Source organism: Sminthopsis crassicaudata, chromosome 3 (assembly GCF_048593235.1).
Source record: "Sminthopsis crassicaudata isolate SCR6 chromosome 3, ASM4859323v1, whole genome shotgun sequence".
NCBI classification, from domain to species: Eukaryota; Metazoa; Chordata; class Mammalia; order Dasyuromorphia; family Dasyuridae; genus Sminthopsis; species Sminthopsis crassicaudata.
This window is the reverse complement of record NC_133619.1, coordinates 297,466,184-297,479,251: the sequence shown is the minus strand read 5'-3', so window position 1 is coordinate 297,479,251 and position 13,068 is coordinate 297,466,184. Positions and strand designations below refer to the sequence as shown.

General features: G+C 34.8%; 1 protein-coding gene across 1 annotated transcript in view; it reads right to left on the bottom strand.

The window, feature by feature from the left end:
* The window catches only part of SMPX (small muscle protein X-linked), an 80,888-nt gene extending 69,018 nt beyond the window's left edge, over positions 1 to 11,870 (bottom strand). The window contains exons 1-2 of the mRNA XM_074300933.1: positions 11,657 to 11,870; positions 2,604 to 2,660 (exon numbers count right to left, since the gene is read on the bottom strand). Of these exons, the coding sequence (XP_074157034.1) occupies positions 2,604 to 2,642 (39 nt within the window). The 5' untranslated portion in view covers positions 2,643 to 2,660; positions 11,657 to 11,870. The remainder of the gene's footprint in view (positions 1 to 2,603; positions 2,661 to 11,656) is intronic.
* Between the last annotated feature and the right edge of the window lie 1,198 nt (positions 11,871 to 13,068).

The following is a 13,068-nucleotide window of genomic DNA, read 5'->3' as shown; positions in this document are numbered from 1 at the left end:
TTTTTTTCATTAAATTACTTTATTCAGCAAGATAAGATAGTGGATAGAGCATTGGACTTGGAGTCAGGAAGACTTGTATTCAAATCTCACCTATGAGACTTACTATCTGATCATAAGCAAGTCATGTAATTTACTTTCATGTAATTTACTTCTCAGCCTCAGTTTCCTCATCTCATTATCTTATCAAATAATGAGGATAACGATTACATCTACCTTTCAGGATTGCTGACAAAATCAAATGAAATGTGCTTTGCAAACTTTAAGGCACTAGATATTGCTAGTTATTTTAATTTGATATGATATTTTAGCACCCCTCAAATAACACCAGCTACTCAAAGATATGGTACAGCAAAAAAAAAAAAAAAAAAAAGTGGCTGCAGCACAGGTTCTGAATTAAGATTCTACTTCTGAAATCTAACATGTGTGACTTTGCAAGACTAACATAACCTCTGTGAACCCCATTTTGTACAAAGTTGAGTTTTAGGTTATATATTCTCTGAAATTATTTTCACCAAAGCATCTATGATGCTAAGAGATTTCAAATAGCAGTAAATCCTACTCCTAAGAGAAAAAAGAATAAATCTCTTCCTTTTTGAAAGCGTATTAAATCAATCCACTTAGAGAAGATAGAGTTTAGTGTAGGAAGTCATATCCCATTCAAGAAAAGGAATTGTTGGTAGTATAGGGGGCTTTTTGTTTGTTTTTTCAGTTAGTTGGTTATTTGTTTTTAGCAGAATAAATCTTAGTAAGATTGTTTAATATTTTCTTTTAAAACTGGATACTGACATATCTCTACATATATAAAGTTATTAGGGCTAATGCTGGAACATTTTAAATGAAAAATTAAGGAAGAGCATGAATCAAGGAAAATCAGGAAGCTGGTTTTTCTTCCTAAAAAATTAAGAAAATAGATTAGGTAGGTCAAAGGAGAGAAAAAAACATCCTCCCAAAATGACCATGAATATATGACATATTATAGAGCAACAACAAAATTCATTTTAGTACATTGTCAGTGCTATAAGATAGCATGACTTACGGGATGTCATTAGAGAATGATAGCTTTATGTAAAGATCTTTGAAATTCATAACACACTTTACATACATAAGTTGTTGAGTTTCACAAAGCCCATGTAAGTTAGATTGTGTTATTACCCTCATCTTATAGATGAGACTGAGGCTTAGTGTGATCCCAGAACTGGTTCATGATCACACAACCAATAAGCATTAAAAGCTAAAAATAAGCCTAAATCCTTTAGACTGCAAGGAAATATAGGACTTGGGGCACTATATCATCCTGCTTAATTTAATGCCCTTACTGTCCTTGTAAGTATCAGAGGTAGAATTTAAATTCTGGTCTTCCTTATTACAAATCTAGCATTCTATCCACTACATAAAGACACATGAAATAAATATCAGTCAATGAACTAAGAAGAGAGAATGATTAAATACTTAGGCCTAGGACTCAAGTCATTGCAGCTGAGTACACAAGAAATTAGGATATGTCCTACTCCATGAGATAGAAGCTCATCTACTTGCACAAAAAGGCTATGCAAAATGACATTTTTGCCAATGAGTGAGGCCCATCCTAGGCCTTTTGTTTACCATAGTATATCCAGGACATGCTGGACATCTTGCTCCATTAATTAAGAGCTTCATTAATTCAAGGATATGCATTAGTCATGATTGATAAAGTGCTGTGCATTCCCTCACAGTTCCTATCACACCCTGTGATAGGATTTCTCCACAGCTCAATAACTCCATGGCAACATCACCATACCTATATCACTCAAGAGCATCCATGGCTTCCCACTCTATTTCTGACATTGATAAAAGTGTCAGATCTAAAATTAAAATGGAACTTTTTAGCGCATTATTGTGTTGAAAGCAGTCTAGAAGAAAAATTAGAGCTATTCCCTACAGGGAAAGTGATTGTCTCCATTTTTATCAGCAGATACTGATAAGGAGCAAAACTGGAGTCAGGATGTTGCTTGGCTGTAAGTCTAATAGAAGAAAAGTAAAGTTGAAGATTCCTCAGACTCCTTAAGAGAATTAACAAATCAAATTGATGATTGTTCATGTAATATTAAAAAGTTTTCTTTTACTTCATTTCAAAATGCATCTCCTTCTTTTGGGAATAAGCTAAGTCAGTCTGGCCAAATGGAGACTAAATTTGGGAGGATGTAAAGGAAGAAAAGCTTAAAAAGATGAGACAGGAAATTATCATAGGATACAAGCCCCAAGAACATGTTTCTTCAAGAAAGCAATACTTCTAGTCAGATCAATGAATGGAAACTGGAAACAATGAACATTCCCTTTTACCTGGAAGACTTTTTCTAATCAGCATTTAGAGAAAGAAAGTATTTTAATTCTCATTTATAAATTCATTCTTTTTTTGTTTTCTTATTTAGAAGAATTAAATAAAAACAGCTTCTTATACTTCACTTGTGCATATAACCGCAAGAGAACTTCCTTCTCTTCTTGAGTTAATGATCAACCAGTATGACTGCAGTGAACAAATCAAGAACAACAAAAATATACACTTTATCAAGCAAATAAGATAGAGATGCCATAGTTGTTACTAAAATGTAAATATTATCGCTTACCTGAATGGCCCTAACATTGGAAGCTGGCTGTTTCGACATATTCAAGAAGTCTTATCCCTGAAAAACAAGTAAGAAAATGTTAGAGCCTGAAGCATTCAGATTCTCCACCTTGATAAACTAGAAGTTAACTCATGATTCTACTGGACAGTCATACCTTTCACTGGTCATATATCCTTTCAGTCTCAGTTTTCAAAGTTACTTAGCTATTCCCTTTTCAAATACCTAAAGGAGAGGGAACACTTGAGCTTTCCTTATAAATGATTCATAGGAAGAAATGATCTCCCTTGCACCTAATGTTAATGAGAGACAATCAGAAACTATCATCTCCTTGCCCCATCCTACCCATATAAGGAGAGCAAAGAAAAACCATTGTAGGCGGTGACCCTCCATTTTTATCTATCTCTGTAGCAAGCTTTCCACTTAAAGCTGGACTTGGTGAATGAGGAAGGTGATGAGAAACACTCCTCTGAACTTCTCTAATACTTGTTATCTAAATCATCCCATTGGTGCTTAGGTTGCTCTGTTATTAGTTTTAACTTTATGTGCTTTACCCATTCACCCCCATTAGATTGTGAGCTTTTGGGAGATTCCATTTTATTTCTGGTCCTCAATGTCTACCATATTGTCTTGCACACAGTAGGTAACTATTAAATATTTATTTGAATAATAAAATCTTAATGGGCAGCTAGGTGGTGCTATGGATCCAGTGCCAGCCCTGGAACCAGGAGGACCTGAATTCAAGTATGGTCTCAGTCACTTAATAGTTGTGTGATCCTGTGCAAGTCACTTAACCTTGTGTGCTTCAGTTTCCTCATCTGTAAAGTGAGTTGGAAAAGAAAATGACAAACCACTCTTTGCCAAGAAAACCCCAAATAAAATCACAAAAAAGTCAGACATGACTGAAGATATAGAATTGGAAAGAAACTCAGAGGCCATCTAATCCAATCCCCTAATTTTATAGATGAAGAATCTGAGATCATGAAGATTAAGTGATTTGCCCACTTAAGAAAATAATTGTATGTTCTTTAATTTTGCATGTCATTTTATCTACTGGATTGACCCCTCTGTGTGGAATGACACTATGTCTTGTTTCTTAGTGTTTACCACAGTACTTACCACAGTATCTCACATATAATACTTAGAAATGCATGGATTTCAGTGCCAGAAGACACTCTAGTGATTGTCTAGTTAATTTTATAGTTGAAGAAACTGAGATCTTCATCAAATTTTGGTTGATTTCTTCTGGATTTTAACAAGCATTATTTCTCTCCTTTTAACAAGAAAATACTAACTTAAAGGATATAGTATTAATCTCATATTTGTATATCATTCAAAGTTCTTAAAATAATTACCTTCATAATTCTTTAATGTAAGAAGTGTGAGTATGATAATCACCATTTTGCAAATAATGTAAGGCTGAGAGTTTACATGACTTGCCTGAAGTCACACAGCTAGTTATTGCCAAATTTCAAATTGCCAAATTCAGGTTTCCTGTCTGCAAGTCCAATATCTTTCTTACTATACCTTGTAGCATTTCAGTTTAATTAATGTTACATCATTTCTTTAAATCTCTGAGATCTGGAAAGTTCTTTCTTAGTACTGGACTTTCTCCATGCTAGTCCACAGTATGTTTGGAAAGAGAACCAGGTTTGCAATAAGAGAGATTTAGAGTCTACTTAATAATTTTGTAATTTGGGGAAGGGGTGGACAGAGAAAGGGAAGAAAAAAAATGTTTGTTAATTGAAAATAAATAAAGATAGATCACTCAAAGGAAGCTCCCTTTGAACCAGGAAGGAATATCAAACAGGAGAGGCTATCTCTCTCTCATTTCTTGCTCGAAGGTGACAAACCTCAAAGTCAACTTTCTAAGAAAATACTTCTGCCAATTTTAGTCTTAAGACCCCTTGCTAGAAAAAATACTGTAACACTTCAACTGGAAAGAGCATCAAAAATACCCAGCCAAGTTAAAGTTTGGAAGGGATGAAGATAGCATCTATCTACCAAAAAAATGAACCAAGGCCACACAGAAGATTGACCTGTCCAGTACATCCCCTGAGAAAAGCCCAGTAGCTGAGTGACTGAGTGACTGCCTGTTCAGTTAAGTAGCAGCCAAGCCTAGTGAGAAGCTAGTTTATCAGCCAAGTGACCTATTTGGCACAAACACCAGCTTGGCCATCCAGTGTCCCCTATAAGGAGAGCTGCCCATCCAGCAGAAATGCCATGCCCTGCAAGAGCCAGTCCAGTTGAACATCATTGGAGCATCATTGATACCATACCAAGCAGCAAAATTCATGAGCTTCTCTGGAAAAGAAAAGGGCATGAAGGCTCTGCTCATAAAGAGTTGTGAATTGTTTGTGTATATGTTCTCTTCATGTGTGCCTTAATGCTATTGTAGTGGAAAAGATCCTGGCATTAGGAAAGATTGAAGTCAAAAAAGAAAATGGAATAGCAGAGGATAATATGGATAGATAATATCATGGAAACAACAAACATGAGTTTGCACAGACTTTGGGAGATTATGGAAGAGAGAAAGGTCCAGTATGCTATGGTCCATAGGATCACAGAGAGTTGGAGATAACTGAATGAATAGAAATAACTTTGTCTATGTTAACTCTCCCCATATAAACTATGGGTATATTTGTGATAAACCATGCTGCACGTTTTGGAATAAAATGCTTTGTAACTATTGTACTTGCTCTATTAATTGAGTAAATTCCTTTTCTTAAAAAATTAATAAATAACTGCATCATTTTGGGAAAATCATTTAGTTTCAGACTCTCTGTTTCCTCATCTGTAAAATGAGGTTAAAAATTATATCCCCAATTCTATCAAAGGGTTACTATGAAACCAAATGAAATAATTTCAGTATCTCCACTGGTTGAAATCCTCCTTTAAAGAAATCCCAGCTCGGGCGCTACTTTCTAAAGGACATCTTCTCCAATACTCCAGCTCCCTCCTTCTCTAAGTCTTTCTTGTTCTCTAATAAACTTTTCCTACATACTAAGGATTTAGAGCTGTCTAAGAGTTTTGCAGGTTACCTAGTCCAATTCCCTCATTTGTAGGGAAAATTGAGGTGACTCACCCAAAGTCATACAGTTAGTAAAGTGCAGAGCTTAGTTTTGTACATAGACATGTATACATTTTCTTATTTCAGAGACAGTTCTCTTTATAATATTCCTTATTATACTGATCATATTCTAATTTATATTCAAGCAATCTGTGTGCATGTTTTATCCCTGACTCCTTAGACTGTAAGTACTTTGAGGACAGGGTTTGTTTGTAATTTTCTCTGTGTATCTTCAGTTTCTTGCACAGAATAGGTTGTTAAGAAATACTTGTTGACATTATAGGATCATAAGAGTGTTATAAATTTCAAGCTGTAAGGGATATCAGAGGCCATCTAGCCCAATCTCCCCCATTTTACAGATAAAGAATCTCAGACCCAGGGTGAATTGACTTGACCAAGATTATATAGACAGAAGTGGCTTATACTGTCATTTTGTATCCCTAGAACCTTCTTTGTATCCTTGCTAATAATGGTAGATTCACAAAGGTTTCCTGAATTTAATTTATGTATAGAGAGAGCCATAGCACAAAGAGTCAAACCCAATTGGTGAATGTTCCAGGAAAAGTAATCCATTCCAAAGGTTTAAGAGGAGAAGATAATTTGCCTCTATCTCTCTTATTCTCCTTCTGTATCCCCCAAGGATCTTCTAGCTTCCCTTTGGAATTCAAAAAGGAAGAATATGGGGAGATTTTTCTTCCATACCTTTACCTAGAAGTAATAATGGTAGTCACACATTGAACAGTAGAGTAAGAACCCAAATTGTATTCTTAGCTGCCTCTTCTGCTTATATGTTTCTTTCTCTGAGCACAATAGCCATTTCCAGCTTCAGTGATGGCTCATGATTGCAAGAGGATCTGAATACTAGTTGATCAATGGGAAGAGAGAACTGAATATATACTTTTCTTAGAAGAAAAGATGACTGCCTGGGGAATTAGCCGTACCCTCATTGGCCAAAAGAACTGTACTCCAGGTTATTTTTTTTTCAAATCTTGCAAATAAAATGAAAGCGAAATCTGTTAGCAGTCCCACAAATCTCCTGAGAGTCTATCCTATATCATAAGAGTATAATAGAGGCATTTGTTGTTCTGAACAAGAAATGGAAACAAAGTAGATTCCCACTGGTTAGGTAATGGCTCAACAACTGTTGCACATGAATATAATAGAACATTACACTGCAGAAAGGGAAAAAAAATAAATGAACATTAAGAATACAGAGAAGCATGGAAAAATCTGCATAAATTGATGGAAAATGGATCCAGAAAAGCACTATGTGCAATGACTGCAACATTGTGGAATGGAAAGAATCACAAAACAGTTTAAAAATAAATTTCACAATATTATAAAGAATGAGGCAAAAAAAATCTTACCCTGGTCTGTTGCAGAGATGAGAAGGACAGGAAATAGAAAGTCAATAGATGCAGGACATTACACATAAAGTTTGGATGGTTTTTTAAAATATATTAAGTTTAATTGAATATTTTCTATTTTTTTTCTTTTAAAATCTTTATTTAAAAGGTTGAAGGGACGGGAAGGGAGCAATACAGGAGGAAAACCTAAGTGATACAATTACAAAGATTCCAAAATGTATTTCAAAGGAATAAGACAAATTCAGTTGAGTGGAAAGGGGAAATAGTTATAATGGGGTCTCATATATACGTATTACTAATGATATGATCTGGTAGATTCTAATTTTAAATAATTATTCTTGCTAATAAGATGCTAAACCAGTAGTCAGTAACTAAATATAGTTGCTATTCTACTTCAGAGGGAGTTCATGTGTTAACATTTTCTGCAGGTCAACATTTCACTGCAAAATTTCAGTGACAGGACCCTGTACAGCATCAACTTTAGAGTGACTTACTGCCTAACAACAATCAAAGTTCACACTATCTTAATAACCATCAAAGTGATTATAAAAACAAATACAAAGTGATTTTTTCCTGTCTTGTCTGTAGCTAAAAACAGAATAAAATTTCAACATAAATATTGGTACTTGTGAACATTATAGAAGATAATGTATAGGAGAAAGGGATTTGTGAAACATGTTTATGTTGTCATGTGTCTACATGAAACAAAACAATCAAAAGAGGAAATGCTGCTAATCATTTTTGCCATCAGACCTGCAGATGGCTGATGTTATGAAGACAAAACAGGTGAATCATTGCCTTGGTGTTATCTAGATACAAACTTCCTTTATGCACCTTTGGATAATATCTTTTTGATATTTTGATTCTTTTTTTCTTTTAGCCCATTTCCAAATTTTAAAAGTAATAATGAAACAGGAGATTTGCAGATATGTTTGCTGTATTGTATATAGTTTGAGAATGCCACCTTTTTTGTTTTTCTTGTGAATTTACATCAACAAGTACTGGTTAAGTGCCTAGGATTAACCAAGCAGCAGACTCTAATACAAAGGTAAAATAAAATTTCCACTGGTTCCAAGGAGTTCATATATAAGTAAATACAAATATATATATGTGTGTATGAGTGTATATATATATATATATATATATATATATATATATATATATATGTGTGTGTGTGTGTGTGTGTGTGTGTGTGTGTGTGTATAGAGAGAAACATGTATATATAATCTATATAGAAGAGATATATAGCCATATATACATTTATTTATACATACATATATTAGTGTGTATATGTATATATGCAAAGCACATACAAAATAATTTCTAGAGTTGGTGGGGAAGATAGTAGGAACTAAGAGGAACGTACATTTTTAATGGTGTTGATCATTGGATCTAGGACACAATGGAATTCTCAGAGGAAAACTATAGTACTGTGATGTTTAATACATCTATCCTCAATAGCTATTTAAAGTTCTACAAATCCACAATCCCCTAATGGATCTTAAATGTATTCAGAAAAATGTATTCTGTCTTTCTAGTTGATTAATTAGAAATTAAACAAATTTTAAAAGACTATACTCCAAAAGCACATTTAAAATATTATTTCTAATCTAAGAACATTAACCGTATATTAGAGGCAGTTAAGTGGCAAAATGGATAGAGTGCTAGAATTGAAGTTCAAATCTCATCTTTTATACTTATTGGTTAGGTGACCATGTAATTTAATCTCTGCCTGCCTCAATTTCCTTATTCTGTAAAGTGGAAATAATAATAGCACCTACTTTTCAGGGTTGTTGTGAAGACCAAATGAAATAATATTTGTAAAGTGCTTTGTAAGCCATTAAAATAATATACAGATCTGTCTGTTATTATTATTCTGTTACTAAAGGTGAATGTTTAAGTCTCAAATAATATTACGATAGAGCATGGTAATAGATGATCACCGTACAAGTGGTTGTGTATAAAAGTTTCATTCCTCTATGGCCATGTTGGTGCTTTGTTGCTGTTTAGTCATTTTCACACATGTCAGAATCTTTGTGAACCCATTGGGGTTTTCTTGGAAAAGATTTTTTCAGATGAGGAAACTGAGGCAAAGAGGGGTAAGTGACTTGCCCAGAGTCTCACAGCTAGTAAGTCTCTGAGGCCAGATTTGAATTCAGGAAGATGTTTTCCCGACTCTAGATGCGGCACTCTATCCCAACTCAAGCTGGTAATGACCCTGTCCAAATTTTGCTATATTGTTTCTCAGACTACAAGGATTGCTTATGAGATGGAAAAATCCCTAAGTCCTAGTCCTAACTCTGGCATGCTAGCTGTATGAGCAGGAGCAAGTCATTTAATCACTCTATAACAGACATAGTTATGGACAAGCTGCATCTGGAGAAGATGTTTCCATACAAGAAGTTCCTTGCAGAAACGAACTCACAGATCTGCACCAGAAAGGAGGGCTCTCTCCCTCAGACAGACAGACAGAGCCAAATCCAGAGACAAAGAAATGTATGCAGACAATCACAGACACACAGAAAAGAGAGGACAGATGATAGATACATACATACATACATACAAAAATACAGAGAAACATAAACACATGGATAGACAGATAGACATGGACAGTTATACAATGAATTTATTTTTAAATGAGGATAAGCATGTTAAGAAAGGATAGGCTGCTGGATTTTGCATCAGAGGACCTGGATTTAAATTACAGTTCAGCTTTGGGTGAGTTACTTTAATTCCCTGATCCCCAATTTTTACATCTATAATATGAGGGAATGTAATTGTACTAGATGATCCCTAATCCTGCTTTTAATCCTATACTAACTGCTTAAAAAGTGAAAAAGTTCACTTCATGGAGAACCATGAAATTGTTTTTACTAAGTTTTTTCATTGTATTATCTGAACTAACACCTTATTTTGATCTGTAATAAGCATCTCCTAAGTCTTTTGCTCCACTAGTGTTTTCCCATGTTTTCCTGTATATCTCTGAGCATTATAGATGGATTATAGTTGGGGGTCAAACCTGCAATACAGTTCAGATATACATACAAATCTCTCTGACACATACCTTAAGCTATTTTGAATGTCTACAAAAAGTTGGTCAGATTCCAACCTTAGCTCCTAAGAGAAGGTATACGAATGACACATTTATATAAATCTCTTAGGCGGCTGTTCCTGCTGTCCTCATTTACTTCCAGAGAAATCAGGGCAAAAGCAGACCAATGAGTAAAAATAGACAATATTTCCTGGCTGTTTCCCTGTCCCTCAGTTCACCTCCATTATTGTACTGAATGCTGCTTCATCTTTCTAACACATTTTCAAACCTTTTATCAAAACTATACCACAAACAGATTTACTCATACCACATCCCAAGGTCTTATAAAGCTCTTTAGTTCAAGCATAATGTCCCTTTTGCTTTTAGTATTCTGCTAAAATCTGGAAGCTATATAACCAAAAAGTCATCTATTGATTTTGATTTTCAGAAACATCTTACTGAGCTGGATATTCTTCCCAGTTTAGGATGAAAAGATGAAGTCTGTCTATTGGCTACTCCACACATTAACATTAACCTTTCATGGATTTTATGCTTAGTCATATAAACTGGAAATAATGCAAGCCCTGTATTTCAGGCATTTAACATTCTCCTTTTAAAGCAAACTTGTTTTACATCCTAGCAAAATAATATCAATCAGGTGAATAGTTGTTAATTACATTGGAAGGACTTATAAAGAAATAAGGCACGGTTTGGAGAAATTTTTTATTAAAAGGTCAAGTATAGAGACAAATCTAAAACCCATAGGGAATTATCTTCTGCCTGGCAGTTAAACATAATTCCTGAGAAGGGTGTAGAAAGATGTGCAGCTGTCTGGAGTAACTGACTTCTTATTCAATTTGCCTCAAATACGCTGACAGAAGGGGAGAAATATCCTTATCCTCTCCATGTTTCATAATTTGGTGCCAACAACATCAACAAAAAGAACAGTCAATAAATGCTACCCTCTTACCCATACTGTATATAGATGCACACTGTTACAACAACAGGGTCATGGATAGATTGAACAGGAACTGTACCACTTAAATAGAGGCTAGCATTCAGAAGACTATGCAAAACATTTAAAACACTTCTGAATTTGAAAAGATATAATAACACATAGCCACTACTTTGCATTGTAGTCAAACAAAAGCAATATTATAAATTTTCGCAAACCACCACGCTTCTGATTAAGCATCATAGCCTCTTAGAAATGAGACCCAAATCTGTTTGCAGCAGTTTGTCAACTTTAATTCATCCCAAATTTACAGCATATTTTCAGGTCACACTTATTTCATTCCAATACTTTGGCTTTTTTTTTTTTTTTTTTTTTTGGTTGTTGTTTGTTTGTTTGTTCACTCTTCACTAGGAGAAAAGCTTTCAGCTAAGCATCCCTTTGGAGCCAAACAAACTTAAAAAAAAAAAATGCCTAAAAGCCATTGCAATGTACAATCAACTCACAAATCAGCTGCCCCTGTTCCCTGCCAACGAGCAGACAGAGCTGTGAAAGGAGTAACCACTTCAAAGTCATTTATGAAGGAATTCGTCCTAGAAGAAAGCCCAATTTCCACAGCCAACTCCTTTAGCTTACCTGGTTTATTTATTTATTTAGTGCATAAAGGGGAAAAAAAATCCAAGCAGTCAGGTGAGCGAATACAATGCTTCCTGGAGGCTGGGAAGAAGATACTGTCTTCAGTAAGCTGTGATCTTGTTTCTGGTTCTCTTCATGTGGCTGAAATAACTCAAGTGCTCTGTGTCCCAGCCGGCACTGAGAGTCACTCCAGCCTGGAGTAGAACTCTGTTTGGAAGTAAAGTGTTAAAAGAGAATTCCTGTCATTGCTTACAGTTGTTCTTCCTAAATATAGAGTTTGACACAACTCGTAACTCCATTCCCTCTAAAAGGCTCGGCCATGCTAAAATCAGGGCTCAAATGTCAGTAGTAAGTGTCTAAGAAAACACCTTGGGCTGTTAATTCTCTGGCCTCCTCTTTCTCACAGCTGATGCTGTATCTTTTTATGCAGTCTGAAGGGGGCATTTCAAAGTATGAGAAATAGAAAGTTTCCAGACCTGGCTCTGTGGGCAGATTGGAGTAAGTGCCCAATGCAAATGTGATCCCAAAGCACTAAAGACAATAAACAGTGTTGATAAGAGGTTTAGGAAAATGTGAAAAGGGTTCAGACTCAATAAATGAGATGAAACATTGTCAATGCAATACAGGATTATGCAGCTGTGCTCAACTTTTGTTTGTTTGTTGTTTAATGAACTCCTTTGACAATATACTGAAATCAATGCCTCCTTATCAGAATCATGTTTCTTGCCTACATTCTTAATTGGAAAAAAATGCTGTCACTTAGAGATAGTAAAAATAAAGATAAAAAAAAAAAACATTCCAAGTTCACAGATTCATTAAAATCTATCTACAGATCCTTTAAGAGTTAAGGATCCTTGGAATGAATACTGGCTATGAAATCAAAGAATCAGGGTTAAATCTTTTGCTACTTTTGAGACGTCAGACAAGTAATTTGACTTTTCCTAGATCTTGATTATTTGTAAGATGAAAAGATTGGACTGAATGATCACATTCAGTAAATAAGCGAGTTTTCATCAGTATTGGCCATTTTGGGGCTTCCCCTTATTCCTAACTCACAAAATTGACATTTTTCATTTTGCAGTATGTTCCCTTAATAAATATATTTTTAAGGAAAAATTTACAATTAGTAATAATTCTGGTTTAATTGCAAAAGGAAAACCCATTGTGTTACCATAAGGGTAGATGTGTTCTACTCAAAGAAAATCTTATGGACAAATCTCCTAATCCACTAAACAGAAAAATTAGAATTGGACTTTACAGAAGTTCTGCCCTTTACAGTAGGATTCAGTAGCTGGTTCCTTTAAAGAAGGATAACTCTAATGCCTATGAATGGAATGAATTGTCAGTTTGTTTCAGGAAATATTTTGTTGCTCTATTTTGTAATGCTTTCTCCAGGGTAATCCAAAAGCATT